This window comes from Ammospiza caudacuta, chromosome 1 (genome assembly GCF_027887145.1).
Source record: "Ammospiza caudacuta isolate bAmmCau1 chromosome 1, bAmmCau1.pri, whole genome shotgun sequence".
NCBI classification, from domain to species: domain Eukaryota; kingdom Metazoa; phylum Chordata; class Aves; order Passeriformes; family Passerellidae; genus Ammospiza; species Ammospiza caudacuta.
Genome location: NC_080593.1, coordinates 50172691 through 50200542, shown reverse-complemented (window position 1 = coordinate 50200542; position 27852 = coordinate 50172691). Strand labels below are relative to the sequence as shown.

General features: G+C 39.0%; 1 protein-coding gene across 1 annotated transcript in view; it reads right to left on the bottom strand.

Annotated features, from left to right (window-relative positions):
- The window catches only part of SUSD5 (sushi domain containing 5), a 38508-nt gene extending 11888 nt beyond the window's left edge, over positions 1-26620 (bottom strand). The window contains exons 1-3 of the mRNA XM_058819303.1: positions 26521-26620; positions 18213-18390; positions 6042-6160 (exon numbers count right to left, since the gene is read on the bottom strand). Coding sequence (XP_058675286.1) covers positions 6042-6160; positions 18213-18390; positions 26521-26620 — 397 coding nt within the window. The remainder of the gene's footprint in view (positions 1-6041; positions 6161-18212; positions 18391-26520) is intronic.
- Between the last annotated feature and the right edge of the window lie 1232 nt (positions 26621-27852).

Here is a 27852-nt window from a genome sequence, read left to right as displayed (position 1 = left end):
GGAAGTGAGGAGCAGTTAGCAGCTAATGCTTTTCCTGTGAACTGGCCGGGTGAACGGAGATTGATGTGGATGAAAGGTATAAAAAATTATTTTATTGCCTCATAGGAAGGCTACAGAGCCTTGCATTTCGTGTACTTTATTTATGTAGCTACTTCCATCCCTACAAATGGGAGCTGTATATCTGTTCTGAGGGAAGTATTGATCCCAAGGCTATATGGAACAATTATACATCAGAGAGTATTCTTATCTACAAAGCATTGCTTCTTAATCCTGTTGCCAGAGGAAGCAGAAAAGCAACACATTAGTTAACTATGGCAAACACATTCAAAAAGCACATTATAACCTTCCAGGAAAGAGGAAAGCCAAAGGGATCTTTACAGTAAAATTTGACAACAGACTCAGTAACAGAATTATGAACCCCTGAAAGAGAGATCTGGCTGATGCATGAACAGAAAGAAAAACAGAGATTTTAAAGATGTTCATGAACTGACACTGTGTGGGGAACTCTTGACTCTCTCACATGAGACGTTCTAAGGTCATGCCTTTGCTGCAGAACATACTGAGTGACAGCATGGACAAGCATATATGAAAGCTGATACAAAGACAAACTCAAGTTCCTACATCCATTTTGCTGCTGTCCTCTCCTGCATAAAATGTGCAGGAATTTTCCAGGTTACAGCATCTTATGGCTCCTCGTCCTGCTGCAGTCTCAGTTGCTATGACAATTCCTGCTCAGCCTTTTGCCAAACCTGTTCTTTCTGGCACACATACAGAAGTGACACTGGCACAGCAATTCATCACACCGAGCCACTTCTGGGGACAGGCTTCATGTTTTTGTGTGCAGCCTTTGTACCAGGGGCTGGAAGAGCATGGGACTTATTTGGAACAACAGTGTATGCTCAGTGCTGGCACTGAGGCCATTTTCTTGCTGGAGGAGAGGAGGCAGATCTGGGCCACGGAGCGTGACAGAGGGCGTGTTGGCAGCAGCCTGTCATGCAGAGGAACAGTAGTGCTCTTTGTTAAGGTGACCACGGGGGCTGCCTGCAGAGCTGCTGTTGGGTAGATGAGGGCTGGCTCCTCCATCCATCTGGAGCACCGATTTTTCCCTCATCTATCCTCCCACAAACCTGCATATTTTCTTGCTACTGGCTGAAAGATTAGCCCAACTCACGGTTCCCAGTAAAAAAAGCTGGATCTGCTTGATACTCAAGGGCCATCCAGCAGAACATCAAGAAGGTCCCATGCTCTGCCTGTTTATGTCCATCATACCTTAAACCTGAACACTTGGAATTGGTTTCTCAACATTGTGAGCCTTCCAGAATTTTCTACATGTTGACACTGAGGTCAAACATATAACATTCCTCCATATGTTGATAACTGACCTCCAGTAAGAGAGGGTGGATTGAGCTTCAGAGCAAGACAGCACAGCACAGATATAAGGGAATTAGTTAAAGTTCACAGGACATCCTCACATCAGCAGTAATTTAGCACAGATTTTGTCCTGGAGTGAAAGTCACCGTTACAGTCAAGAGAGAGCTCAATATACACGTGCAGAAATCAGAACAGAGTCAACATCTGGTAAATGGATGGGAATAAGTGGCACAGCAAAGATATATATGGGTGTTGAGCACAGATATGTTAGGGCTAGTGACAGCTGTGGTTACAGACCTCTTAGAGACTCAGTAACTATTTTTTACATCAGACTAAAGAGATCTCTTGTTAATTGAGTTAGCACATGCAGTAATGATTGGCTTTTAGGAAAAATATCTCCTCAGAATAGTAACTTTAAACCCAGAACACCTGTGGAAAGGATTTTGTGACAGGTGATTTCTGGCAAAGAGTTGGCACGTGTCATTTTAAGAACACAGCAATTCTCCTCCCCAGTCCAGATTACACCAGAAGCATCTCCTTTATCTGAACTATAAGCATCCCACTAGTCTGCAAAGATTTTTTTTTTGAGATGTCTTGATAAAATACTGTCTACAGAAAGGATAGCCTAAGATCAATGCAAAAAAATGAACATGAAGAAGATGCAGACTGCAGCTTCCACACCACCTGGCAGAACCAGGAATTTACTGAAATCTGATTATCTAGAATTGCTGCTTTAACTGTGCACCACACTCTGAAAACTGACATGAGACATCCACTTTGACGTAAAACATCTCCCATTACAACCATCCAATTCAGTGGAGCTTTTCCAGAGAGGCCACTGGAATTTTTAGGATGGCATCTTGTCATTAAGAAATTAGAAAATGCAACTCCTAACAGTCAGACCTGTGAATGAGATGGGTGAGGGTGTTTATTTTGCTTCTTGATTGCAGAGACCGTAAAGTATATGGAATTTTTCTGTTTGGATAGAAGCACTGAGTATGAAGAGTCAAAACCCAATTATAGCCAATGTAAATGTTGCTTGTAAGCTACCAATGCTAGGATGCCAATGCCTCTTAGATCAGACAGGACTTGTGGGACATTATTAGTTTAAGTCACATCACCAGAGAAGTGGGAATTAACTGTCAGCTATATGCAAAGCCATGAAAAATAAAGCTGTAGCACTAAAAAAATTATATCTACAACAAAGCATGACAAATACAAATAAATCATTCAAATATTACACAAAGCAAACTTCAGTTTGATTGCTCTTGTAAAGTACAGTTTGCTGTAAAGAATACACTGATTTCTTTTTTTCTTACTGCTGAAAAAGGCTAACTAAAATATGTACACAAGCCATCAAGCTTTGATGGATATTTGGAGCCAGCAGTCATACTTTAAAAACTTTGATTTGCATTTATGCTGTACTCTACTACAAGTTGCTGCCTGTTTAGTTTTCTTGTGGTGGCAGCAAATCAAAGCCTTATGGAACAGATCTTATTTGTTGCCTGGAAGTAACAGTGGGTCACTGGAAGAAAGAACCACTAAAACCTGGGGTTTATTAACAAAGAGATCTTTCCTTTGCTGCAGGAAAAAAATAAGAAAGAAAACCAAAAGGATTATATATATTCATATGGAATTGAATGGTATGTGTTATTACAAAAAAAAAAAAAAGGCAGGAAAAACCCCAGTTTTCTGATTTTCTTGCTTTATCTACTTTATACTTTAAGGTATTTTCTTATGAACTCTAATAGAGATACACACTCTGGGTGCCAGATTTAACTTAGGTGTGATACTGCATTTTCAAAATTGGCTAAACCTAATATATTTTTAGATATTTTTTGGCACTCAGGGCCTAAAAGGGAAACGTTCTCAGCAGATCCTGAGCTGGTACAGAGTTGTCTTGCTGACTCTAATGGCTGCATAAAACATGTGTTTATGAGAAGACACATTTCTCTGTACTGTGCAAACTGCTGCTATACTCAGAGCATTCAAAAAACATTACAGCTACATCTTTCCTTGTCAAACAGAGCCCTTAGAATCAATTCCCCGTAAAAGATGACTCTTAGTCTCAACAATTGCTGTGATTCCTCTGTGTGTACAGATCAAAATCCATTTCAGAAACAAACCAAAAAACTGTCTCTCTCTTCAGGACTTCTATTTGTAGAAGCCTGATGCTGTAAGCACACCCAGAGCTCTTGCAGCATCTGACTGCTGCCCTGGTGTAGTGGTATGCTGAGATGTGTGCTTAAGGAATTTGACTCCACTCGTTTGCATGGGAAAGGTTAATTGAGTGAAGATCAGTTATAAATCAAGGGATAAGAAGTCAATTTGGTTTGTACTAGAACTTTCATGGTGTTTTGAGATGCATTCTGCACAGTCTTAAGAACTGAAGGTGGAGTTGCAGGGAGTTATCAATGTCAGTTCAGTTTCTGAAGTAGAGGTTGATGTGACTGTTCCCTCTGTTTTCAACCTATCAGTCTGTCTGAGCCTTTGGTTCTTCTCAGGCAAGTCTGACAAAGAAGGAAATAATAATAATGAGCTGTCTGCTCATTATTAGATGGGTGGATGTAAAAGAAATGAAAGGGCTTGAAGAAATTAATATAGATCTCAGTGTAAGAAACATGGGATTTATAACTTCCAGCAGGGCAAAACAACTTGCCTTTTGCACTTAACTATAATGTACTACTATATTATAATTGCAAATGTATAGATAAAAAGGGATGTCCACTTTTCTAAGACCAAAAAAAAAAAAAATATTCATGAGGTTTCAAGTAAGAAACAACGTATTAATCCAAACTTAGATGTGTAGTTATTAGCCACATGTACACAAGATCAGAACAGATATGCTGTGTGTGAGGTTGTGGTGCAAAGTTTACTCTTGCTGCTTCTTACTGGATATTTGCTAAAACTGGAAGTGGCATCCCTGAGGATGTTCTTTCATCAGCCAACAGCTCTGTCCTGCCTTGTGTGTCACTCTTGTAATGCTAAGGCTGTTTCCATTCCAGACTTTGCTCTTTTCATATCAGCTACAAACCAGGCTCTGCCACACAACTTCACTTAAGTCTTTCTGTTCAAACATGGGCTTTGCATCCCAATTTTTTTATATATTTAAGGAAGATGCAACCTTAGAGTCATCCAGAAATGTTTCTGTGTGTAAAGGCTGCTTGAGTGCAGTGGGATGATCATCCCTTTCTGTCATCAGAAAATTCCCTGTCTTCTACAAAACAAATTCTTCACAACTTGTACACTCTTTGCAAATGATCTGAATTCCCCCAAAGTTTAAAGCATGCAGTTTCTGAGTCCCATGTAGTGCTCTTTTCCAGCATAGCCTTGTCTGGTTATGTTCTTGTCTGCCCCTTTACCGTGAGCAGTAGCCAAACCCAAAAGGTAAACACAGCTCCTTTTCCAAGATCCAACATTCCAAGTTGAGCAGGTGGAGGCACACAGGGGAGCACAAGGGCACAATGGAACAATAGTGGCCAGAGCAATGATTTCAGCATCCCACAGCTGTCCCAACCCACTACAAGGTTTTTCTCAAGGGGGGGGGATGATGACAAAAGAGGCTTGAAGGAAGACAATGAGAGAGTTTTGCAGATGTTTACAGGGAGCTGGTCCTATGTGTGAGGAGCACCATGGAGAAAGCACAAAGGTGCTTGTGTGACCACATTAGCAACTGGGTGACAGGGTTGGCATCGCTCACAGCAGCACGGAGCCTGGGTTACTTGAGAGGATGGTCAAACTCTGCTAAAGTCATTCCTTCTAAAAAGAACAATTTGGTGTACATCAAATATGCATCACCTCTGCCACATTTCACTTCAACCGTATTTTCATCCCCACTCCTGCCACTGACAGTTTATCAGAATGACCCCCTGTGCTGGGAACTTACTGTTTCTCAGTAAATGCCATCAGCTTACCCTTGCTTTTCTTGGAAATCAGATGCAAAAACTCACTGTGGGCATCAACAATCTCTTTTGGGGGTTCCCAAATTTCTTTATGTAATCTTTATGTAATCCCAAATTTCTTTATGTACCTATTAGTAACAATTTACTTTTGGCCTCCAGAATTCATCTTCGTTTGTAGGTTCTGGAACTTAAATATTTAAAAATTTAAGCATCAACATAAATTGGAATGTTTTTGGTTTTCAGAATCATCTGGGATATATCAGTGTGCCTAGCAGCCTTGTCTACACTTGTTAAAAAAACACCAAAACCAAACCAAATTTAAAGTAAAATGAGGTTTAAATGAAGTTATTTGAATACAAATGTTGTATACTGATAGATATACAACAGGGTGGTGTGTTGCAGCTGGAAACCTGTGTTACAGTCAGCTACAGTGCTGAGTAAGCGACATGCTTCAGCCATCTCCATTAGATTGGTGCCAGATATATTCCTTTCCATAAAGTATGTTCTGTGAGCACCAAAATGGGTTCTGCCAGATCAGTAGTGCTGTTTGAACTCACTAAACTGCAGCAAAGACAAAAGACAATACAATTTATTAGCTGCAACCAATGTCTTTGCAGCAGTTGGCTCTTGTAGTGAGCGATTACTACAAAGATTAATCCCTTAACATTCCCCCTTTCTCTCTCAGCAGCAGAAAAATTGAAGGCAAAACTTTAAATGTTGCAAGACAGTGATGACTCTGTGTTATTTCAGAAGTATAGCAGTGCTGACCTTCATCCTTTACACAAAAAGCATCATATTGGTCATTCACAAAGGGATCGGTTTCAATTCTAACATCAATGGCTTTCACGCTCTGCTGTTTGCTGCCCGTCTTTCTGCATATAATTGTCCTAAAATAAAGAAGAAGAAGAAAACAATAATCAGAAATCTTCTGGAGTTGTACATGCAGGTGAAATTTGGAGATTTTTTTATCAGAGTAGTCAGGCTTTAGCCTTAGCTGTTTCAGCATTGGCACGTAAAGCAGTAGTGTGGGAAGATCTATGAAAAAAAGCCAAGGGAGAAATAGAAGTAATTAGAAAAATGTTTGCTGTAGATCAGTTCAAGGCATAGGGAGCAATAAAGGATGTTTATCTTATTATGTTCTGTAATACTTCTAAATATCAGACCTATACCCAGAGTAATTGAGTCAATATTTTGCTCTCACAGTTCAGCAATATATATTCCCAGCAATGGCACCTGGATAGAAATTAATGGGAAACTCAAGATTTGATCTGAAATTTTATAAATTATTAGCATTTACATTAAAGAACCATTAAGGTTGTATATTTAACTGCTCAAAAGCTAACACAGTCAAACTTAGAAAATTCAGCTTGGGTCCATGGAAGAAAAACAGCTTTTCTTTTTTTTTTTTTTAATAACAATTTCACACTTTTGAGTAAACTCCAATTCTTCTGGTTTGGTACTCAGCTGTACCTAATCTGTTGCCCCCGATAGCCTTGAAGAAAGGTATTAGGTCTGTATTGGGTTTTACAACCCTGTAGATGCTGATGATGAAGAGTTTGCTAATTATCTCTTCTCTCAGCTGTGCTGTCTGCTTAAAACTAGCAAATGGAAGAGAGTTTGTTGTAGAAAACATTGGTTTTACTGTTAGATTGAAGGTTACAAAGGCTGGGAAAGTAATTTCTGGGCAAATTTTTGCAGCTGGATATTAATGGTGTGGGTTTATATTTTTGTGGACAGCAAGCTTGTAGAAGTGTTGCACAGTCAGCTATTCTAGTGAAAGGAAGATAAAAACACTTTCCACAGAACGAATCCTTCCAGTGGAGGAAATTTATAATTTTGTATTTTGCAATGGTTGAACTAATGGGCTATCAGTCCTCCAATAAATCTGAGGAATAAAATAAGATAAAATAAAATCCAATAATACAAAAGACTCCAAAATAAAGAAAATAAAATGCCCATTAATTGAGAGTGAAAAAGATCCAGTGGAAACCCAGTATTTGATCATGCCCTTAAATGTTATCTAGAGATTTACAGAAATAGGCTGAATTATGGTTGTACAGACTATTTTCATTTGGGCATGTGTTAGCTTTTGAGTAGTTAAATATGTAACTTTACTGTTCTTTTAATACAAACAAACAAAGTCAACATGAAACGAGCCGTATGATGGTGGTCACGCATATGCACCAGAATGGTTCCTGCCACACTTCTCCTCTGGAAAACAACATGATGTCATTCCCTGCTGAAAGCCCCTTTACTTGATTTAAAACCAAATTTGTTTCCTTTGTATAGAAAGTTACACTTGATTTTTTGAGGGGGAAAAAATAATCCCTTCAAAAAAGTCCCTTTTTAAGGACAAGATTGTCCCCACAAGTTTTAAATCCAGTTCTCTCATAATTTAATGGATTTAAAGTCTGAGACCTCTAAGTCAGTAATTAAGCACTTAGACAAAAGCAACTTGACCTGCTAAAGTAAGTTCAGATGAGTGGGAGGATCAGGACATGAATTAGAAATTTTCTATATGTATATAATATTCACATATTGTTCCACTGGGTCTTACAAGGTCTAAGAGAACGAGACACTTATGCTTCCCTTCAAAAATTAATTCATCAACCTTGATCTTTCCAATAATTACTCAGTTGCTTAGATATCTGGATCAGTTATGTCTTCCAACACTAACTAAACAAATAATTATATGACTGCAAAAACAATGTGCTTTTTATCTGTAATTTTGTACTTTAGGCTTCAAGCTTTCTCTTTATCTCAAAAAAAAAAAAAAAAAAGAAAAGAAACCAACAAAAGAAAACAAATTAACAAATTTGTTTTGAAGACTGTTACCAACACACAATTCTGGTCTCTGAAAATCAGTCCAGACTCATTTCTACGTTCTATCAAAGACTAAAATTCCTGAGAATTGGAAGACATTTTTTAAAGTCTCGCCTTGAATTTTCTGATTTCTAATTCCAATTTCTATGTTTATCTATTTTGCTTCTGCCCAAAACATTGTAATTTCTTTATCAGTTCTTCATCAGTTATCTGTGGGTGACACATCCTTGGTACAATGAGATCATTGCCAAAAACAGGATACCTTCATGAGTAATATCACATATTTAAAGTGTTAGTTTTCTCACCTTTTGTTTTGAAATATTGTACAATAAATTGCAAGTTTGTAGCTGATAGATTTTAGCAATTAGCTAATTCATTTTAAGAACCTATCTCAGGTGTTATCCAGTGTGACCAAACTTACAAAGGTGTACCTCGCATGTAGTTTCAACATTATACTAAAAGACAGGCTTTAAATTAAGATCTTTTATGTGTATTTACATGGATCTGCTATTTCGGACTTTAATTTGGATTTCTGTAATATTGAAATTTATGTGATTAAAGCTGTAAACATCCTAAAGCAATTCTTCTGAAATGAAAGAAATCTTACCAGACACACTGCTGGGTCAATGATTGGACTTGATTATCTCAGATGTCTTTTCATACTTTAATGATTCTGTGATTCTATAAAACTGAAGGAAGAAAAGATCTATTTAATCTCTTTCATTCCTTCTTCTCTGACAGTGGTTTCCCACCTGAAGCTCAGTCCTGCAAGCTCTAAACACCCTCAGTAAGGTGTTACTGCTGCTGATGGCTACAGCTTCAAGAGTGCTCAGCATTTCTCAGTAGCGAGTTGATCAGACCTGCAATGCCCATGCCATAAAAATAGTCTCTTTGCAGTCAGTGGGATTTCAGGTATGACTAAAAATACACATTAACAGTCTCTTTTCTGAGTTCTTGAGGGTTGCCCTAAATCCTAAAATGCTAGCTTTTAATCTATAATTAGAGCTTAAATACACAGGTGCACTTTTGTCACAGTTCTAAAAGGTAGAGTGTGATGCTTTTAAATGTTACAATTTTCATGACTGAAAAATGGCTACCAATTCAGAATTCATCGTATCTTGAAATTTCTTCAGCAGCAGCACAGCTGTGCTGAAATAAGAGACAAAAAAAATTGTGCAGCTGTTCTACTCTTTCCAGCACCCTGCTGAGAGGTGTTGCTGCCTGGTTTGTTTCTTGACTGTTTTGAATTATTGCCCTGGGGCATGCATCATGGCTGAGAGAATGTCACAAACTTTGTACTTTTTAAGGGATACATCCACCTACACAGCCATTCAGAAGAATGCAGTCATGTACATTCAATTCTATTTATGGATAATTTCATGCATTAATTGAACTTAAGCTCATTTCTCAGTATATAATGTCATCTGATGCTCAGAGCAGTGTAGTGCTTGATTTTGTGCCTTTTAGTTAAGAAACAGATTTGATTTCATTTTCCTTCTGTGGAGATTTCTGATGAAGGCAGGCATGCTCAGAAGAAACATACTGAGTTTGGACAGCATATCACCCAATTGTCTGTGATCCACATCTGCCTGGAACATCTGTGCATCCCTGAAAATTACTCTTACATGGCCATGAACTCACAAGCTCAGCATAAAAACCAATCAGAAACACTCTGACCATAGACCATGAAAGTACCACATGTTATCCAGCAAGATAAAGATGTGGTTGGTGGGGTTGACTGCAGCCCCTGCTCTCTGATGAAAAATTGGAAGGTGCCTAAAGGTGTCTCCATTGTTTCTTAGACAAAATACTGGGAATCTTCTTAGTCTACTTCTACCCAGCTTGGAAGGACAAACTGCTTCACGATGCCTCTTCTCCTCCAAGAGAGAAAGCAGGAGATCAGGAATTCTGCACTCTGTTGAACCTCAGCTTAACTCCTGTTGTTCAATACAATTCATCCACCTAAGAACAATTAACGCTCCTTCTTCTGTGCCCACCTTGGAAAATGATCAGAGCTTGGCCAAGCTGATCATTGTTTTCCTGTGCCATGACTCAGATATTGCAGATATCATGTGCACACAGAGAGAAATTCTAATATGTGGCACAGTAAAGTATGAACCAGACTTCTTAGAATCCTTCTGCTTACTCTTGTGCTGCTTAAATTTTTTTCTAATGTATTATGTAATGAATGAGTAACTGCTATATTTTGCTCCACTCTCAAAGATGGAAATAGCAGAAAAGCTGACATGAATAGTACTTATTTTACAATATGCCATAATATAATACATATTAATAAACATATGATAATTATAAGCCTGAACTGCTGTAATTATAGTTAATGTCATACATTGTATGTATGTATGTATGTATGTACATATAAGAAAGGATTTTTTAATAAAGACATAGTATTTTTATATAAACGATAACCCTTTTTATATAGTAGTATCCACTGATAATTTTGCTTTCTAAGAAAATCACAAGGCAATTTTGTAATACTCAAAAATGTTTCGGTGAGTCCAAGTTAAAACATATGGATTTGACAGCTGAGTTTATATGATAAAGTGTGATCCATCAGAAAACAGTAGGTGTGACAATTTTTGTAGTTGCTACTTTATCCACCAGTTGATTTTAGGTTTTGTAGTCTTAGTCAATACATTCACTGAACTGAAATTCAGTGAACTGAGTCAGAATGGTCTTATGACATTGATTCATAGTAGTATGAGCTTGCAATATATTAGCTCAGAAGAACATCAGGAACAATGTGTTTGTTGAGGCACTCTGAAAGTCTGGTTGATAACACACTGTAAGAAACCTTCCCCTAATGAGAAAGTTTAAAATTTCATTACTTTTCTTGGTAAAGATAAATCTCTAACATGCTGTGCTTTTTTTTTTTTTTTTTTAATGGGTCAGTTTTACTGTTTGTGTTTCAGTAACTAGGTAAGAGAAAAAAAACCAACAGTAGTCTGGGAGCCAAACTAGGGGGTTTTTATTCTTAGTCTTTCCCCTCTGTATTTTGGGAAACTGCAAATTACAAAGCTGGCTCTGATGAGAAATAAAATATAAATGACATGTTCATGATTACCAAAGGGAAGAAAATTTCCCTGAAAAGTCATGAAGGGGAGTGCAGGTGGGCTTTGGAAAGTCCATTGCCTGGGAACTATAGAGGCTAATTTTGGCTGGATGTGTCCCAAAGAAAGCAGCTGCTAAGTGTGACATGAAGACATTCCAACAGCAATACTGCCACTGGAAATGTCAAAAGGAGGTCTTACCAAGGCAGAACCAATATCCTTTAGATTCTTAAAAATATACACCAAAATGCAGCCTTTTGTGCTTAAAATTGTACGTATGACTACTGAAATAGTAAGGCCTCTGTTCATTAAATAAATATGGCCCATTCATGCAGGCTTTCATACTGTAGCCTAGTATGAAAGATTTTATATGGCCATTTTACTCTAACATCACTAGGCACATATAATTTGAGCATTCTGAGTGTGTGCAAAGGGGTACATGTTGCTTCCTGGCCTGGACCAGTTGTGTGCTCAATGACATGTCAAGCATCACTAGAAAGGTGGTTTTACCCAATTTCACTTTACAGGCTCCAGTTTAATCCATGGCTTTTATAACAGAGGTTACTGATTAGTTACCAAAGGGTTTAAAAAATTACAAAATATTTTTTGAATGCTGTTAATTTACAAAGCAGCTCCATTCTCAGAGGAAAGGCTTTCAGATAAAACAAAGCATTACAGTGATTCTAGAAAAACAAAAGGCAAAGTACATTAACTTCTTTTGAAAAGTAGAAAATCAACCTCATTAGAACTGTTTGACAAGTTACAATCCTGGTATTAGAGCCTCTTGTGCATCTGGAAAGAATAAGTATATCCCACTTCTGTCTTCATTTGTTCAGTTAAACAAATTATCACCTTTAAACCCCTTTTGATAAAAGAAGTGCCTCTTTTGTCTAATCCTAGTCTGAGCCCAAACCTCCTGAGTTTGGATGCAAAGAATTGCATTACACTATGGCAGGTGGTGTCTCACTGCTGCCTCATTCAAGCTCTTCAGTACTGCCCTCCTCTGGAATTGCTGCTGGATGTCTTTTAGGATGATCACATTCATTTTTCTCACAAATTTTACGTGAGTTATTTCACTTTTTGACAAGCCCGCTGCTGTCCTGTGTTCTGTGACTGCACCCAGCACTTTCTCCTGCTGTGCCTTTCCAGCTGGTTTAAGGCAGAAATTCCTATTAGCCTTCATAAAATACTGTTGCATTGCACCTCATTTCTATTACTCCATCTCTAAAGTCAGGCTTGTCTTCCTGTTCAATATTCTGCTTTTCCTTGGTCTTATGAAAGATTTCTAACCTTCTGGCATCAATTAATTTCACTAGCAAACTCATGCCTTATGTGCCAAAGCTTGCTAAAGTTTTGCTAAATCCCTTGAGTTCGTTACAAAACACCTTCCAGTAAAAATACAATCTAAAAGTGCGAGTCATATCTCACTTAGCAAAAGGCAACTCTAGGACTGTGATGCTACAGTCCAGCAGATGGTGGTTTGGGTGCTTGTCCTAGAAAATACAAAAAACATATATATTTTCTTTTGTGCAGTGCTTTTCCTCAAAAAAGTACATTTTCTAAAAAGTTATTCAGTGATTAGGCTGTCTCTTTCACAAGAAACATAGCTGTCATACTTTGTCCATGCTGCTGTCCCAAGTTGTGCTAAGAAAAGATTTGCTTCTCTCCTCCCAAATCTAATGGAAAGTGGCTCATGGTTACATTGCTCAGTGATATCATCCCTTGGACTAAGCTGGCCATGCCCTTTTCCTAAATTCAAGTTTCCTGACTGAGCTTTATGTAGAAATCCCTATTCCTGAAACACAATTACTTTGTTTTTACCTTGCATGAGAAGATTGACAAGAAGCAGCTTGACAAGAAGACAAAGTAATGACATGAGCTGTGAGCTGTGGGACTGGAGTTTGTGACATGAAGACATTCTGTAGCCCAAGACCTCCTCAGACAATTTCATGATCAACTTCAGCATTTTGATTTGGACCATGCCCTGTCAGTTATGTCTGGATTTTTCTCCTGAAGGGAATTACTTGACCTGCCTCAAAGACATGCGTGGGAGCAAATTCATGTGCATTATCACCAGTCAGCAGAGCACAGCCTTGAAATAAAACCAAGAGCTTGCCAAGGTGATGCATCACCAGAACTGCTTCTCTGCAAAGAGCTAGAGGGCCTGTTTTAGTGTGCATACCTGGATGAATTTCAAGGGACCCACAAGCCCAGTGCTTTACAAATACAGATGAGAGAACTGGCAAGGGTTAGCAACTGACCCTTTATTTAATTCCTTGGATAGTGCTTTTTTTCTTTCCCAGGAAATGTGCTTTTATTACCATACTGTCAGGTACTGGGCAAGTCCCACACAGTAGGCAGAAAAAGAAGTAGGTAGTCTTGTGAAATGCCATATTTGACTCTTATTTACATTTCCCACTGGTGTCATCTGCAGTGAGGGCCCTGTTGAGTTTGACACTGTAGAAGCATTCAAAAGCAGGCAGCGCAAAACCCAAAGAGCTAACAAAAGGAAGGAAAAATAGAGACCAAGTAATTTTCCTGGTAACAAACACCTGGTCTGTGGGCAGTCAAGAAAAGAAACCCTGTCTTCTGACTCTCACAGCAGAGCTTATTCTAGCTTACTCTGCTTGCTCACTCCAGACTTATACCCTCTGGAATAAATGCTCCAGGGACTGGGTAGGAACCAGCCCAGGGATTTCACACAAAGGAGCAGGTTGACAGCCCTGCGGGAAGTCTGTCATGGAAGAAAAATTCTGTGTAGAGCTTCAAAGCTGTTATAGAAGAGAAACATGGCTCCATCTCTTTGCAGGCAAATATGGAACAGGATAGGGAATAGGACAGCTTCAGCTTTTCCATCCTACAAAAGCACTGGAAATGAGTAAATTTGCTGTGGGAATATTAATACAAGGTGTTGAGGACGTTTAACAATTTCTAAAATAAATGGCTGTTTGCACAGGGTAGATATTAATACCAATTGTGTTATGTTCACTTCCTAAATTTCAAAAATCCCAGAAAAGAAGTCAAGACCCTACAGGACATGCTGCCCAGTGTTGGAAGACTCAGCACAAAGTTTTCCAGCATGACATCTGAATTCAAAAGATAGCAGTAAGAGCCTTTCAGAGAACTGTGCCACCTTTTTTTCATTTATATTCTGGCAGATCACTTGATGGTTTTACTGACTCACTTGTCTGACATGCAAGTAAGTCATAAGAGTGTCATTTTTAGTATAAATAGCTATTAGGGCTCATCTGACAAATGAGACTTGCCTAACGACGTTTCATTTCCTGAAATGCAACAATGTGTAATGTTTTATAAGTTACACATGTCAGGACTGACTTGTAAAGGGCTTACTTCTGGCTTGCTGGGAGAAGTTATCCTGCCTACTTGTCAGTGGCTCTTCTCAAAAAGTTCCCAAGCCCCTGGATTGCCAGGGACATGTCTGTGTGAAGAGCTCTGAACCCTCAATTGGGTTGGCCTGAACAACTGCAAGGGAAAGACAAGAACATGCCCTTATTCCTGTGAAAGAAGTTCTGTTTCAGGCTGCTCAAACCACAAAACCACCCAGTTTATTGTGTCTTTGGATTTACTGGCAGAGATCTATTTGTTTAAGCAATTTCCATTCTGCATCACTTGAAATGATTCATATTCATCAGGACCTGCTGCTTGGGCTAGCCTAGTTTGCAGGGACTGAAGTGGGCATGTTTAAATATGGATGATCTGCATTTACATGAGAGTCATCAGAAATTTGACAGTCACCCAAACTGGACTGGCTCTTAAGCCCAAATGCTCCTCTTTGCCCACAGGAGAGCTATAGCCCAGGGAGCAAGCAGTATAAAATGCTCACACTGACTCAGTTATGTGCCTCTGCCATAACAGGAGAAACTCCCACTGGTTTCCAGGCTATGATTTGGCTGTAAAAATAATAATAAGGACAAAATAATCAACAGTGATGGATATATTTACCAGGAGTGGGATTGTAATTACTCACTAAAACCATAAATAGCCATCAGAAGTGAACAAATCACAGACTTGTGCAAAACCTGGAGAATGGATCTAGCAGTGAAAAAGTCCTTACATGTCTGCTAGAGCTCCTGTTCAGTTTTAAATCTAAGTGGTGAAAGGAAGGCTGAAGCATGTCAGAAAATCTGCAACACTGTAATGGCTTCAATCACATCATTTGTTTGTGTTTACTTCTACTGCCAATGTCTAATCCATTTTTCCTCAGGGCAAAGATTGGGATACCTTCCAGGCACCAAATAAATAAACCAAACCTCATTCTTCTTGAAATCAGGAACTTTTATCATGTTCCCTCCTATTTGTCTCCTTTCTGATGTACACAGTCCAAGAGAATACAGGAGAGTTTTCAGCTGAAGCTCTGTGATCTGCATTGGATGCCTGTCAGCTGCTGGGAGGATTCCAGGGTTTTAGATCCAGCTCATAAATTCCTGAAAATTTCTGGACCTGCCATATGTGGGGAGGTCACCTATTATTCAAAGATGTGGAGCTTCATCAAGATAAATACACAAGGTGTGCCCAGCAAAGAGTCCTTTCTTTTGGAAATAATTTTCCATACTTTTCTAACTTGTGGGCATGCTGTGAAGCCTGCTTCTCCCTCTCTCTATATCAACTGATGTGTAGAGTTTTTTCTGTGTACCAGCTATCCTTTATCTATGCTGTCATGTTTCCAGTTATCAAGTAAATGCCCAAAATATTGAATCGGTACATTTTAAAAAATAAATAACTAATTTAGTAAAATAATTGGAGTCCCTTGTTAATGGATTTTCTATTACTTTAGTCATTCTTGAGCTCTTTTTTGAGACAGTTTTAGCAGCTTTCCCAAGACACTGTAACAATACATATAATACTCCAAAGGAGGCTATTACACTGACCTACGTGAATATATCTTTTTCATATTTTTCATGCCATTCCATGAACACTCTAGCAATTTCTTTGTTTGCTGAACATTTGTTTGTTTGTTTGTCTGTTTTTTACTACAGCTGCAGTCAGACAGAGGTTTTCTTTGTGCTCTCCATAGCAATGCCCTCATATCATTCCTGACCTGGCAGAGGTAAATCAGACCCTGTAAAGATATTTTCAAGTAGATTGGATGTTCCTCCTGCATGAATTATCATTGAACTCCTTTCGGCATCATTTCACCCTTTCATCTAAATTTCTCTGTAAATATCTGTATTGGAGCTGAACTTGTTCAACTTAAACAGCTTTGTACCATTTGCACTCTTTGAGCTCAATAGCTCAGTTCCTTCTCCAGAGCTGCATTAACTTACAGTTAAAACAGATTCGCCTTTTCAGGCAGTACACAATTCCTATTTTTCCCCAGAGCCAAAAATACCCAGTTCAACGAACCAAGTAACATACATTCTGGTGCTTGCCCAGCCATGGGTAAAATAGCCCCAGAGTATAAAATTCCAGCTCTGAAGAGCTTTTCTCTCTGGTGAAGCTTTCCAGTGAAGGTCAGACCTGGTGACTGCACAACAATGGTGTGCTGATGTTCCCCCACAAGGTTCTTTCTGATAAATAGTTTAGAAACTTTCATGCTAAGGACAGGTTTATTGGGGGAATGGAGTACAGCAAGTTAGAATGGATGAAAAGTCTTCATTTCCTTCCCATGTTTACGATGTGTTTTTATCACTGTGTTTTTATCACAATTTTGATATTGAAAATATTCAGTCCACAGCTGATCTATTAATAGTCACAGCTCCAGTGCCTGTAACAATTAAATGAGGATCTCACTGGACTAACTAATGGTATTGCTTAGATAAAAAAGCCATGATTTCTTCTCCCACCCATCCTTACTTCCAGAATACAGAGGTTGTATAAAAGACCCTGTACAACAACTTTGCCATGGACTTCTTACAGTTATATGGTTTTCCTGGCTTGTCAGCCTGCAAGACATCCCAGCAACTGTCTTGGGAAAAAAGATTTTTGGGGTTTAGATCCCTGTCTTTTATCCTGTGACATTTCTGGATTTTCTTTGTACATAAAAATAAATTTTCAAACAATTTTTTCACCTGGAAAAAAATATAATCAGTGAAAATGGTTGCTTTTCCTTGAGATAGCTTAAATGTAATATTTCATTAATAGTAGTAATTTTCTGTCCTTTGGAAATTTTATTGCTAAAAATACAGAAACACCAATGCTTGCTTTAAAAACTGACAACTGTCACAAAATCTAATAATACTGTCACAAAATCTAATAATATGCTAAAGTTTGGAAACCTTTTTCCATAAAACAAAGCTTAATCCTCATTGAACATTAAAAATAGACTTGATATACAGTTTTTGGGCAATTCCTGTATGGCCCCAGCTTCAGTGACATCAGACATTCCCTCAGCACTAGGGAAGATATTCCCTCCATTTACATTCCTGCTTTAAATTAGGATCTACAGAGGCAACAGTGCTTCATGCAAGGAAAAGCTCAGCCTAGTGCCACGTTGAGTCGCCTGAACTACCTCAAGCACATTGAGGGACAATGTCAGTTCCCTGGTGGGCTTTCCCAACAAACTCTGTAGCACATGTGGGTAATCATCTCTAAGTGCCTCTGTGCCCTTTTGGACATGCCTATTGTCTGCTCAGCCATGCCTCAATATCTTAGACAGACACGTGGTTCCCATGAGAAGTTTTGTTTGCTGAGCTTCTGAAGGACTGGAGAATAGCAGAGTCAGTGGGAGCACTGACACCAACTCCAGCACTGTGTCCTCAGCAAGGACATGTGTCCTGCAAGGCTCTTTAGGGCTCAGCACCCCACTACAGGCCAGGGGGACAGGAGCCACAGTGATGTAATACAGCAGGAAAGAAGAGAAGGAAATTGCATCAAATCTGTGAAATAGTAATGTGAGACTGATGAATACTTGCGCACCTGCAATATTAGCTGTAAAAAACTAATTCTTGGGGGAGAGTGGCCAATTTAGCTGCATGTCATGGTGATTGAATTGTGGCCAGTGTTTTTCCGCAAATCTTAGTCAAGGTGGAAAACTTGCTTGACAAGCATCATTCATAGCTCCCAGAAGGTGTTATGCTGTTGTCCTTACCCAGCAGAGCCGCTGGCGAGCCATCCTGTGGTGCAGCCAGCAAAAGAACAGTCCAGAACAGCCCTTTTCAGCTCTTCTGCAGTTGCTAGGCGAGCACTCAGGTCAACACAGGCTTTCTCAGCTTCAGCTAAATCCAGACCCTGAGAGTTGTTCTTGGACTCAAGTGCAAACACTTTCCCTGCAACACCAAGAAAGGACATGTCATCCATCATGGAATTGTACTCAATACATATTCAACAGAAATATTGCAAATTATCACCAAATAAAGCCTTCCTGCTTTTACTAAGGTTCTTTTAATGGCCCACCTTTTTTTTTTTTTTTTTTTTTGGAAAGCCTAATTTAATGAGGACTGTAAATATCCTCCTTGTGTTAGCTTTTCTTTTAATTTTGTCCACCGCAGTAAAAGCAAGAATGGCACTAGTCATTCCTGACTCAGAGGGGAAGCTTGCCTTGCCTCTGTAGGTCTGTGCTTCAGATCTGGAGAGATAAAGCATGATACTCTCTCATATGCACATATAAAGTTAAAATCACAAAGAACAGCTCCTGTAGGCTACTAATGCTGGAATCCATTACTAAACATTTTACAGTTACTGAACAGCTACATCCATAAAGTAAGCACATGCCTGAAAGCCAGTTTTGCAGCCCTGCCTTTCACATCAGAAATAGATTTACACTTACTGTCTAAAATCAAAATTATGTCATTCCATGACATCTGGTGTCTAAATGCAGACTGCTTCATTATCATGTCTTTTTGGAAAGAGAGATAGAGTTTTTATTAATGGAAGGCTTTTTATTTTTGTTGAATGAGCATGAGAACATATTTAGCATAACATTTTTTTGTGTTATTTTTATTTTCAGTTCAGTTTATTTTACTTTAATTTATCTAATACCAGGAAAGCTGAAAGGGTGCAAGTTAGAGGTTTTGGCAACTGGGAACAGGTCAGTTGGGGTTTTGGCAATGAAGTTTGAGAAGTTACTGGGTTATGGAATGAACATATTAGCTGGGTGCTCCAGTAAAAGAAATAAACAATGAGACATTTTGCAGCTGACATTTAATTTGACATAACTATCTTTTTTTCTGTCACATCTGAGGGATGTGATAACATCCCCCAGAATTCCTCCTAGATTTCAAAGGTACAGACTGAGATTGCTTGCAGTTGCAGGAAGAAATTTTTTAAGCACCACTCATTCAGTAAATGCCTGGAAACTCTTATTTATGTCTTATTTCCAAAGGGGATTCGTGGTAGTGGTTACAGGAATGCATAACTTCCAGCACATACCCAGTGTTTGCTATGTAGCCAGCTTCACACTCACAGGAGATATTGACCAGTATTGGGAATTCTTCAGACTGATTCAGCCTGGTTCTGTACCAGGTGCCACTCTCACCGCATACTCTTTCAACAAATTGGTAAAACTGATTCTAATCCTAAATACAGGGAATTTATACAAGGTAGATCTGCCCCCAACAGCTTTCTGTTCTCACCTGTGCACAACTACACCCACTAGAAGAATCACAGTCCTTACATCAAAAAATGTAGTTTCCCTCAAGCAAGCATGTAATTTGTATTTACATTAGCTAACAAGGGTAGACATGTCCTAATGAGGACTCCTACCTCAGTGGGAATTCTACATGTGCCCAGCAGGAAGTCATCCTGACTTGGGAAAACGGCAATTCAAATAAGCAGGACAAGCAGCTATGAGAAGGAGCAGAAATTCAGAGTACCCAGAGCGATTTTGCTGAGGCAGTTAACAGTAGCTGACCAAGGAATACAGCCAGAAACACTGGTCAGTGTGATAACCACTAGGTTACATTGTCTTTGGATTCTCCACTGTAATCAGAACCATTAAGTGTAATTAGAACGGGGGGGTTTTACACAAAGTAGTGAAAGCAGCAAGCCTCTACATCCCTGAGTACACAAACATCAGGATTCTTTACAATAAGTCCCAAATAATGCACATGACACTAATGTGGTTCCTTTTTCCAAAGCCTCGACAGACACAGTGAAATGTGCATGGCCTAGGGAGAAAGACAATATAAACAGAGCGGTGATGGCTTTGAACAGCCATTCTTAAGTGGCAAAACAACTTTTGCTCCTAAAGGAAAACAGGGATTAAGTGTAATGATTTACAGGTTCTGTCCCAGCTAAAAATGTGTCCACATTCTACATTTAGACTATCAGGATTGAGGTGCACTGTCAAAGACATATAGGGCAAATTTGCATAACATCTAAATTAAATCGTGAATGTTATTTTGACATGGCATAACCCTTATTTTCTAGCTATTAGTATTTCACTTAAAAGCCTTAAAGAAAGGAAAATCATCAAGCTTTGAGTTCCATCTAGATACAATTAGTTAATGATTTAGTTGTTTTACCAGTGAGCAAAAGTTACATTTTTAAAGGAGTTTAGCCTATCCAAGACAGGGGCTGAGACAGCTTCCCTTGACTGCTGTTATGCTGTTTCCTAGTACTTAAGATACACTAACTTTTTTACTAGAAACTGTGGAGATGCTGCCAACACAGAGTGTTGTCCTTTGAAAAGGTATCTGGGATGATCAAATTATACAAACAAGTGAATTATAAGGTGAGCTAGGAAAGACTTACTGGTTAGGAAGTTACAGTGAATTACTTTATAGGAAATTCTGGTTAGACAGAATTTGGTTACAAGTGGGTAAAGAAGGCCAATCTGTTTACCAGACCAACCTGTGATTTTTCTTCAAACTTTTAGAAGCTCTCTGGCTATCTGCCCAGTTTTCAAGATGTGCCCTTTGTTTTGTCTAATTTCTTACTTAGAAAATATAATAGCAAGAAAAATTCACTTATCAAATGGTTGACCAATGGAATAGCTGAGTCCTCAACATCTTGAGATGTGTCCCATTACTGAGGGGCATTGACAGAGAAAAAATACAGGAAACAGGCTAGCATGGTAATAGGAAAACCACAAAACCACATGAAAACAGGAAATCCCCTTAAACAAAAAAGACTGCAACACTGAATTCTGCACCTTACAGTGCCATGGCTAACATACTCTAGATATGGATGTATTAAATTTTTCTCACTTTTAATCTCAAAAGTGGTATGATTTTCAGTCTAAGGGAATCTAAGGGTCCTGGGTAATTATTTGTGACATTTTTATCGGTCCTACTAGTAATGAAATGTTTCCTAAAAAAGTATTGTCTCTTATACTTGATGACATAGCCGTAATTTTTTTTTTTTATATTGGGGTGGTTGAAATCAGTCTTATCTCTGAGAGAGTATCAAGATATGTGTTGTCATTCTGTTTTAAATGTGAGACTGCTTTTGTATTTCCATAAGACACAGGCTGGAGGATCATGTGTACATGAAGAATGTAGTATGCCTTTGGTTGTGGCACCTTTGAGCAGCCACCATGTCTCAGCTCCCTCTCAACTCTGTCACTTCATTTCTGCCCTGTAACATTCGTTTCCCATAACACTTTCACCTCCACAGGGGGGTGGAAATTTGTTACCAAAATGACACACTTTTCTGAAGCTTTTCTAAACAAGGCAACTCCCTTTGATTTCAAGATCAAGCTAAAAATCCATGCAAAGTAGTATTTCTCAGGATGTGTACTGAGCATGTTGAGTTTAGCAGGTTCAGAATGAAAAAGATTCTTGTCACAGTGAGATTCTTTTAGATTCCCATTTGAAACAAGTGATAAAGCTTTTCACTTCAATGATGAGGCATAAATAATAAGACATCATTCTTCCAACCTCTATTTGTCAGCGGGATTCACAGTTCTCATGAAAAATTCATGCTTGAAACAAAAGAGATTTCCTCTTTAATAACTAGCCTATACTAGATTGCTATCTTCTGCCATTATCTGATCACTATTATAACAGAATATTGATTATATTTTGATTTATTGATAAAGTTTTAGTTACTTTTAATATAGTTTTTACTTAAGAGTATCCCACTGTATTCTGATTGAAAACATACCCACAGAGACATAGATCTCAGGGCTTCTAGGAATCATTTTTATCACCTTGTTCAATTCTTGCCTTACTAGACTGTAGATTTCCCCTTGCAATTCCACCATCAAGTCCAAAAATTCATGGCTGAACTAGAGCTTGTCTTTCTGACATGCATCCAGTCATGATTCAATGCCTCCAAGTAAGGGAGAATTTACAGCACACTTTATAGTAAACTGTTCCCATGGTTCATTACTCTTACTCCACCTTATTTCCAGCTCCAAATTTTGCCAAACTCAGCTTTTAACAACTGATCCTCATAATGCTTTCAAGACTTAAGAGACATCTACCATCAGATATGTGGAAGAGCAAAAAAGGAATTCTTCAAAAATAAAACCAGTCCAAAAGCTGTTTCTTTATATTTTACAGAAGATCAGTGGGTTTAACAGAATTCTATTGGCTATCAAGAAAAGAGTTTGGCTGATTTATTCTTTTACAGAAACAAGAAGTTCTTTTAGAGAACAAGAAGGTCTTCTGAGGTGCACAGGCACAGCTCAAAGCCCACCGAAATGAGTTCAAATTTCCCCATGTCTTCAGCAGGATTTGCATCATGCTTGAAGAAGGAACAGAAAACTGCATAGTCAAATATACCTTAAAGTAAGAACATCCCTCAAAAATAATATAAAATGAAAGCACTTTAAAAGGTATGCCCACTGTGCTGACCTCATGACATGACACTTCCTGTTTCAAATAATAAAACCTAATCAGTTTCAACAAAACAAATTTGGTGAAAGATGTGCAAAAGTGGAGTCCAATACATTTTTAATTGAATGTTAAAAATTTCAAATTGAAATGAAGGAGAGCAGAGGAAGGAAAGGTCACTTCTGTACTTCAAGAGAAATTTAATTTTCATTTCTATGGATATGTGAAACAATGTATCTTGATTGTAAGTGTAAAGGTGGAAGATCCAGTAACTCTACAATTACAGACAGAGATTTGGCTAATTCCTAATTCTACTTAGTGTTCACAAATGTGTAGTTTATTTCTGTGAGAAACCACAGTGAATGATGTCTTATTCAATTAAAAAAAATATTGCATCATCAGAAAAATAGCAAAATCAAGATGTCATCTTTGAGTTTTCCATCAGTTAAACCCAGCTTGTGCCTAAATTTTGATTTTACTGGACAATTTAGGACCAAATAGTTGGAATTGTTCATGCATGAATATGTGTTATTTTGTAAGCAGGAGAATGAAATGTGTAGACACCTGCTACAGAAATGTGAGCATCAAGAGAGAGAAGAAGAAAAAAACCATATATTTTTTACTTTACTTTAAAAAAAAAGGATGCAAAACAAGCCAAATTAAATACTTTAGTAGAGGGGCTTTCCTACTTTGGATGTCATCACTTTCTAGTTAGAGGCATGTGTCTCAGATCCTATTTGTGCGCAGCTCCACAGACTCTGGATCCTTTCACCTGCAACCTCTGCGGGCACTATGCATGGGCACTGCTGACTACTGGCTTGACCAATAGGACTCCATGTGATCCAAGTTCAGCCAACAGAGCAGCTCCAATTTGGCACAATTAGTGAAACTTTGAAATTAGCACATTTTTCATTTCAGGAGTGTCTCGGTGCAGTGGATGAATTGCCATCACCCTCTCCTGACGTGCTCTGTCTCAGAGCAAGTACTCTGCAGAAAAATATGGTTCATATATGTGGATATTTTAGGAGCCTTGAAAAAACAGAAGAGGGAGGCAAAAAAAGTGGAGGCAACTCCTGTGCAGGATTCAGGAAGTCACATCCTCGTTCTCCAGTGCAAATGGAAAACAATTTAAACCCCCTGAATTTGCAGTGATTCGATTAAGAACTGCCACAATAACACATATTATTCTCCAGTAACTGCACTGGCAGTGGCATACCATGGTACCTCAGAGTATGAACAAGCCCTTGGGGAGTCTTCTGTCCATCTGGCCTGGACCTGAACAGCTTTGAGCAAGATCATTTCAACTGGGGAAAAAAGCTGCAAAGCGAAACGGAGCTATATTTTATTTCTGCATTTGCCTGGCTATTTCTGCAGCCTATTTGGGCTACAGCAATATGTGCCACAGTAAATAATGGTCAAGAGAGATCAATTAAGCTCTGAAGTTTTACACCTTCACCAGACCACGACAGCCATCAGTTTTACTGCCTACTCCCTGTCATGATTTTTGTGTGAGATAATAAAGTGAAAGTCTTCCTTAGGGAAATACATTGCAACCAGTTGCAGAGGTTTGACTGTAACAGGGGCCAGTCTGAATTTCACAGGTTTTTTACAAGACATATTCGAAATCCCTTTAGTAGTTTGCAACACAGTCAGATATCTTCAGTTAAAAATGACAAATACACAAACACGTATGTTTCACTCAGAATGGTCCATTGGCACTTAAGTGACATTAACATGTATTAGAAACTAGCACCATTATATTTTCATGCACACCTTAAAAATGAGGAGGTGGTTTCTGACTGGATCAGACCAGAATCTGCTATAAAAGAAAGGATTAATCCTAATTCATGCTCTCAGATTTTCTTAAATACATAGCGGTGAATTTTAAAGCTGACATACAGTGTTTTCTTCTGTTTTAACCCAGATGGCTTATAGGACAGTGTTACAGTTGTGTGCTCAATTATTAATATAAGGAGAATTCACTGAGGATCAAGTTAATAGCAGACTTACACACCTTTCACAATGCTACCTAGAATTTAAATAAAATTGCAAACCACATTATTGTAATAATGCTTGACAATTGTAAAGTATTTCAGATATTCTTCCTTTCATACTATGAATGTTTTACCACATGTGAAGTAAATTTGACAAACTGTTGAATGACAATTAAAATCTGTCATGACCTCTGCCTTAAAATGATCTTCAACTTTTTTCCCTGTCTCTTTTAGAAGATGCTTTTTTAGGAATCAAAAAGTTAGTTTTGTTAGTTTTATGGAAATAATAAAAATTGGAATGTGCCCCTGAAAAAGCAAGAGGATCTTCAGGTGAAGAGGGGAAATTGTTATTCCTGCCCTGTGCCCTCAAGTTCTGTGAAGATTCCTTTTTCATGGATAGACTTTTCCCCTCTCTTCTCATTCCAAAGGCATTTTGCTGAGGAAGGAGTACATCCTAAAAACAGAATCACAGTTTTGCCTACTGCAACATAGTGCAATTGTCTGATGCATTTCTTTTCCTTTATGCTGAATGAAAGGTAACTCTCCTTAAACTTTACAAGAAAGGGTTCTGTTGTATAAATGGAATACATTTATACATTCTACTTGAAGCTGTAGAAATATACAGGCAAGATTAATTTTTTTCCCTTTCCTTTGCCATACTTTGTCACCAACTGAAAGAAATTTAAGTTAAACAGGAAAAAAACTGTGAGAACAAACAAAAAGAGATTTTTATTGCCCTACAATGTTTAAGTTCTGTTGTCTGGAATAATTCAGCAAACATCAATGGTAAAGGATTAGGGTATTGGAATTAAAAAATCCTGAGATTGGGCATAAATCTATTGCAGCTGTGAAAGTGGAAAAAAGTGGAAAATTCAGCATTGCTGTCCCAGGAAAACATACAGTTGTTTCAAAAGTAATGATGACCAAGTCAGACAAGCTGGTCATCATTATCACGAGCTGAATCATTAAAAGGGCGTTAGGCTACTGGAAACTTGCAAGGGATGCAGCTTTTCAGGATCACCATCAGCAAGTAAAAAGTCCCATTTCAGAGTAACTGGTAGCTGGTGCTTCAGCCAAATCCATGTCCTGATCACATCCCTCAGCAGGGAAGTGCAGATGAAGCTCATGTGCAGAAAGGTGGGCAGTCATTTTCAGTGTGTGTGGCACTGAACAGAAGAGGTTATTAAAGTCTTTCACTTCTCAGGTACCTGCCCATATAAAATGACACATCTGAAGTGGGGAGATGGGAAAGATCTTTGGAGAAAAGGTACTTTGAATTATAAGGAGAGGTCTCCTAAAATATACTGAGCCTTCTTAGTTGTGTTCTGGCTTTGTTTCTTTATTCTTATTTCCTCTGGAAAAGTTCACTATCCTGTCATTCTGTTGTAATAAAATAATCTTAGCCTTCTGGGATCTTATTTCCTTTCTCTGCTTAACCCCAGGATATTTGTAAAGTCTCAAAAAGCTCTGAATCAGAAGTTTCCTAATACAAACTGGGGCGTGTATTTAAGCCTCTTATTTAAAAAAAAAAAAAAAAAAAAAAAAAAAAAAAAAAAAAAAAAAAAAAAGTGTAAAGTTGGTTGGAGGTTTTTTTTTTTTTTTTTTCTTTTTGCAATAGCACATTTCAACATACAGCCCTCATTCCAGCCATAGCAACCCAGCCCAAACTGAATGGGAGACTCACCATCAGCCTGAACAGAGATGATCTGAAGTAAGAAGAAGAAGAAGACAGATCCCACGCCCTGGAGAAAGGTGAGAGGGAATCTCTGAGAGCCCGGAGCCATTGCCCTGCTTCCAGAGCCCCCAGCTGCAGGAGGTTGGCTGCCGAGCCTTTTTCTCTCTCCTCCTCTGCACTTTCGTAGCCGGGTCTGCCGTGATGATTTCAAGGAGCGCTTTCCCTCGGCAGGATCCTGCGTCTTGGGTTTGCACTGAAGGCGGGAGGGGTGGAAAAAGAAGGAGGGAGGGAGAGAGGAATCCTTGGCTTGGCTGGTGTGAAGGGGAGGGGAAGGTGGGGGGAGATGTCCAGCCAGCTGGGCTTGGGGAGAGGCTTTACCCAGCCCGGTCTGCAGGGCAGCGCACACAGAGAGCCGGTGTGAAAAGTCACATTATCCTGCCCGTAAATACCTAATGGATCACCGTGGAGGAAAGGCAAAAGCCAGCAGGGAGAAAGAAGGGGGGAAAGGACAAGCAACAGCAGCAGCAATCCCTGAGTGAGAGGAGAAGGGCAGCTCCATAGCTGGTGCTGGTTCCCGGTGAGATTGTGGCTCAGGGATAGGTGCAGGCGAGGGGAGGATTTTCGTCTCCTCAACACAAAATCAGCCAGCAGTGCCTTGCTGAGGTCAGGGGCTGCTGCAGTGAGAGTGATGGTGCTCAGGTGAGGGCTGAGGACAAGTGACAAAGGCACGGGACCCTGGTGACCAAGCCTCCCTGAAGAGCAGCACTGGGATGGATTAATCCTGCTGTTCCAGATTCCAGCTTTGGGGCGGCCATGACGAACTGCAGGTTGAAGCTGGGGTCCATCAGCTGGTCTCTGTCAGCACTCCTGCTCCAGATAAATGGGCTTGGTCAGGTTTGAGCACTCTGAAAGCAGCTGTTGAAGGGAGTTTCCAGTTCCCACTAGCACTTACAGAACTGACATCTGTCCCTCATTCGCATTCGTCTTATATTTGTCCCAACACAAGTCAAAAGAAACCCCCACAATGAGAGGAAACATACTAGTGGTGATGCCAGGATTTATTTAGCTAAATATATAAACGGAATAGTTTTGTGTTGCTGTTGGAACTCAGCAGGGCTCAGAAATGTTGTTTTCATATTCCCATCCCATTTTGCTTTTATTTCAGCTTCTTAAAATTTTTTCCCTTAGAAATTTGAAGCTGGGCAGAAATGTTCAGTCTGGCAAGAAACTATGAGCTACCAGAAGCAGAAATAAGGAGCTGACCCTTCTCACTGCCAGAAGTCCTGGTGTCCTCCAAGGCAAGGTGTAGTCAGCTACAGCCATGGTCTGAGAATGATGAAC